Genomic DNA, 2,819 nt, shown 5'->3' with positions numbered 1-2,819 from the left:
TGAGCGAGAGAGAGAGAGATAGGGAGTGAGCGAGAGAGAGAGAGATAGGGAGTGAGCGAGAGAGAGAGAGATAGGGAATGAGCGAGAGAGAGAGAGATAGGGAATGAGCGAGAGAGAGAGATAGGGAGTGAGCGAGAGAGAGATAGGGAGTGAGCGAGAGAGAGAGATAGGCATACGCAGACAGACACAGATCAGGGAAGATAGGGACAGTGTGAGACATCGACACACGCAGACAAGGAGAGGGAGAGAGAGACAAAAAGAGAGAATAAAAATACAGAGATAGAGAAAAGGAGTGTGAGACAGAGATACTCACGGAGGGAGGGAGACATACACACACACACACACACACACACACACACACAGAGGGAGAGAGAGACAGGAAGATATGCAGATACATACACATACACACACATACTTTGAGGGAGAGAGAGAGATAGATAGAGAGACAGAGACACACACACACACACGGAGAGAGAGAAAGAGAGAGAGAGAGAGAGACACACAAACACAGAGGGAAAGAGAGAGACAGATATACAGACACAGAGAGAGAGAGGCACACACACACAGAGGGAGAGAGACAGACACAGAAAGAGAGAGAGAGGCACACACACACAGAGGGAGAGAGAGACAGACACAGAGAGAGAGAGAGGCACACACAGAGGGAGAGAGACAGACAGAGAGAGAGAGAGAGACACACTCACAGAGAGGTCGGGGGGGAGGGAGAGAGAGAGACACACACAGACATGGACACAGAGAGGGAGGGCACATGGTGGAGGGGGGGGTGGTGGAGGATGATGGAGAGGGGAATGATGGATAAGAAGTGATATACTAAAGTCCGTGACACATGGTCTCTATAACAGCCCCCGTGCTGCTGGCTCTGAATAAATTCCCTTTGTAACACTCCGCAGGGTAAAAGCTGAAGGTAATACTCCGAGACACCATCAGCTTTAGCTCAGTATTCACCTCCACGACTAACCAATCATTCCTCACTCAAACAGGAGAGCTCACAACCTTAACTCGCAGTTACATCTCCTTAGTAACTGGGTGAGGTACAGCATGTGGCAGGAGATGGCATTTCCACCTTAGTCTCGCGTTCTCCCAGAAACACAGCTGAACGGATGTTTGCCGCAGCCCTTTAAAATGCCGCGAAGCTCACCTGCTGTGGACCTGGGCCTTATCGATCAGCGTGCTCGGCCGGTACAGTTTCGCCATCAGTTCCGGGTTCATACTGGGCTGACTGACAGTGAGGATCTCATAGGCAGCTTCTCCCTCTGGGCTGTCCCTCAGGTAGTGAGCTCCATTCAGCTGGTTGTACCTCTGGTCTGAACACAGGGACAAGGGGAACATGGAATCAGTTCAAAACATCTCCTGACTGGGCTGTGAAAGCTCTGCCATTCAGGGATTGAGGGGCGAGGGCGAGGGGGAGGGTGAGGGTAAGTAGGGAGGGGGAAGGTAGTGAAGTTTTACACAAACAAATGTGTCAATTGCTCCTGAATGGGGGGGATGAGAAAAAGAGAGAACACACTCACTCATCTTCATATACACTCTCACTTCCTCTCCCCATCTCTCTCTCTCTCACTCTGTCCCCCTCGCTTCCTTTTTCATAGAAGGTTTGAGTTATAATGAGAGGCTGGGGCTTTTTTCACTGGAGCATAGGAGGTTGAGGGGTGACCTTATAGAGGTTTATAAAATCATGAGCATGGATAGGGTGAATGGCAGGAGTCTTTCCCCTAGGCTGGGGGAATTTCAACACTAGGGGGCATATTTTTAAGGTGAGGAGAAAAATTAAAAATAGACATGAGGGGCAATTTATTTTTTTTTTCGTTTGTGGAATGAACTTCCAGAGGAAGTGGTGGATGTGGGTACAGTTACAACGTTTAAAAGGCATTTGGATAATACATGAATAGGAAAAGGTTTGGAGGGATATGGGCCAGGAGCAGGCAAGTGGGACTAGTTTAGTTCGGGATTATGGTCAGCACGGACTGGTTGGGCCGAAGGGTCTGTTTCCGTGCTGTATAACTTCAACTTTATGACTGTCTGTCTCTGTCTCGCCTAAATCAACGCACACACACACACATCTGGAATTAAGAGTCTAATGATGACCGTGAATCCATTGTCGATTGTCGGAAAAACCCATCTGCTTCACTAACGTCCTTTAGGGAAGGAAACTGCCGTCCTTACCTGGTCTGGGTCTACATGTGACTCCAGACCCACAGCAATGTGGTTGACTCAAACTGCCCTCTGGGCAATTAGGGATGGACAATAAATGCTGCCTGACCAGCGACGCCCTCATCCCGTGAATGAATGAACAAAGAAAAAAGCACACCGACACACAAGGAGGGTCTAGGCCCGAAACGTCAGCCTTCCTGCTCCTCTGATGCTGCTTGGCCTGCTGTGTTCATCCAGCTCTACACCTTGTTATCTCACATACAAGTAACTGGATGTGGGAATATGATGCCTCTCTGTGCCAGTCCCTCACCACAGTCACGCCGGCCACGGACAGAGAACAAGCCTCTGGTGAGCTGCTCGGATGGGCTTGTACAGTCCGTGGTGGAAATGAAGCTGTTGTAGTGACAGTGACCCCCACGTACACAGTCTCCCAGTCTCAGCGACCAGAAAGGACAGAAGGGACCGTGACTCACCACACCACCCACAGCCACCAGGTGGCAATGCTGAGTCAGGCTCAGCTCAACACTGCCTCCCTCAGGGCAGCAGAGGCACTGCCCAAGTGAAACAGAACAGAGTGGAGATAGTAGGAACTGCAGATGCTGGAGAATCCGAGACAACAAGGTGTAGAGCTGGATGAACACAGCAGGCCA

At 50.2% G+C, this 2,819-nt stretch overlaps 1 protein-coding gene across 2 annotated transcripts in view; it reads right to left on the bottom strand.

Moving 5' to 3' along the window:
* Positions 1-1,152: 1,152 nt before the first annotated feature.
* The window catches only part of LOC109925876 (fermitin family homolog 3-like), a 21,674-nt gene continuing 20,007 nt past the window's right edge, over positions 1,153-2,819 (bottom strand). For both annotated transcript variants that reach the window (XM_048619548.1, XM_048619549.1), the window contains exon 5: positions 1,153-1,322. In XM_048619548.1, the coding sequence (XP_048475505.1) occupies positions 1,153-1,322 (170 nt within the window). The remainder of the gene's footprint in view (positions 1,323-2,819) is intronic.

Source organism: Rhincodon typus, chromosome 43 (assembly GCF_021869965.1).
Source record: "Rhincodon typus isolate 14 chromosome 43, sRhiTyp1.1, whole genome shotgun sequence".
NCBI lineage: Eukaryota > Metazoa > Chordata > Chondrichthyes > Orectolobiformes > Rhincodontidae > Rhincodon > Rhincodon typus.
Note: the sequence above shows the minus strand (reverse complement) of the source record. Positions and strands in the feature narration are given on the sequence as shown.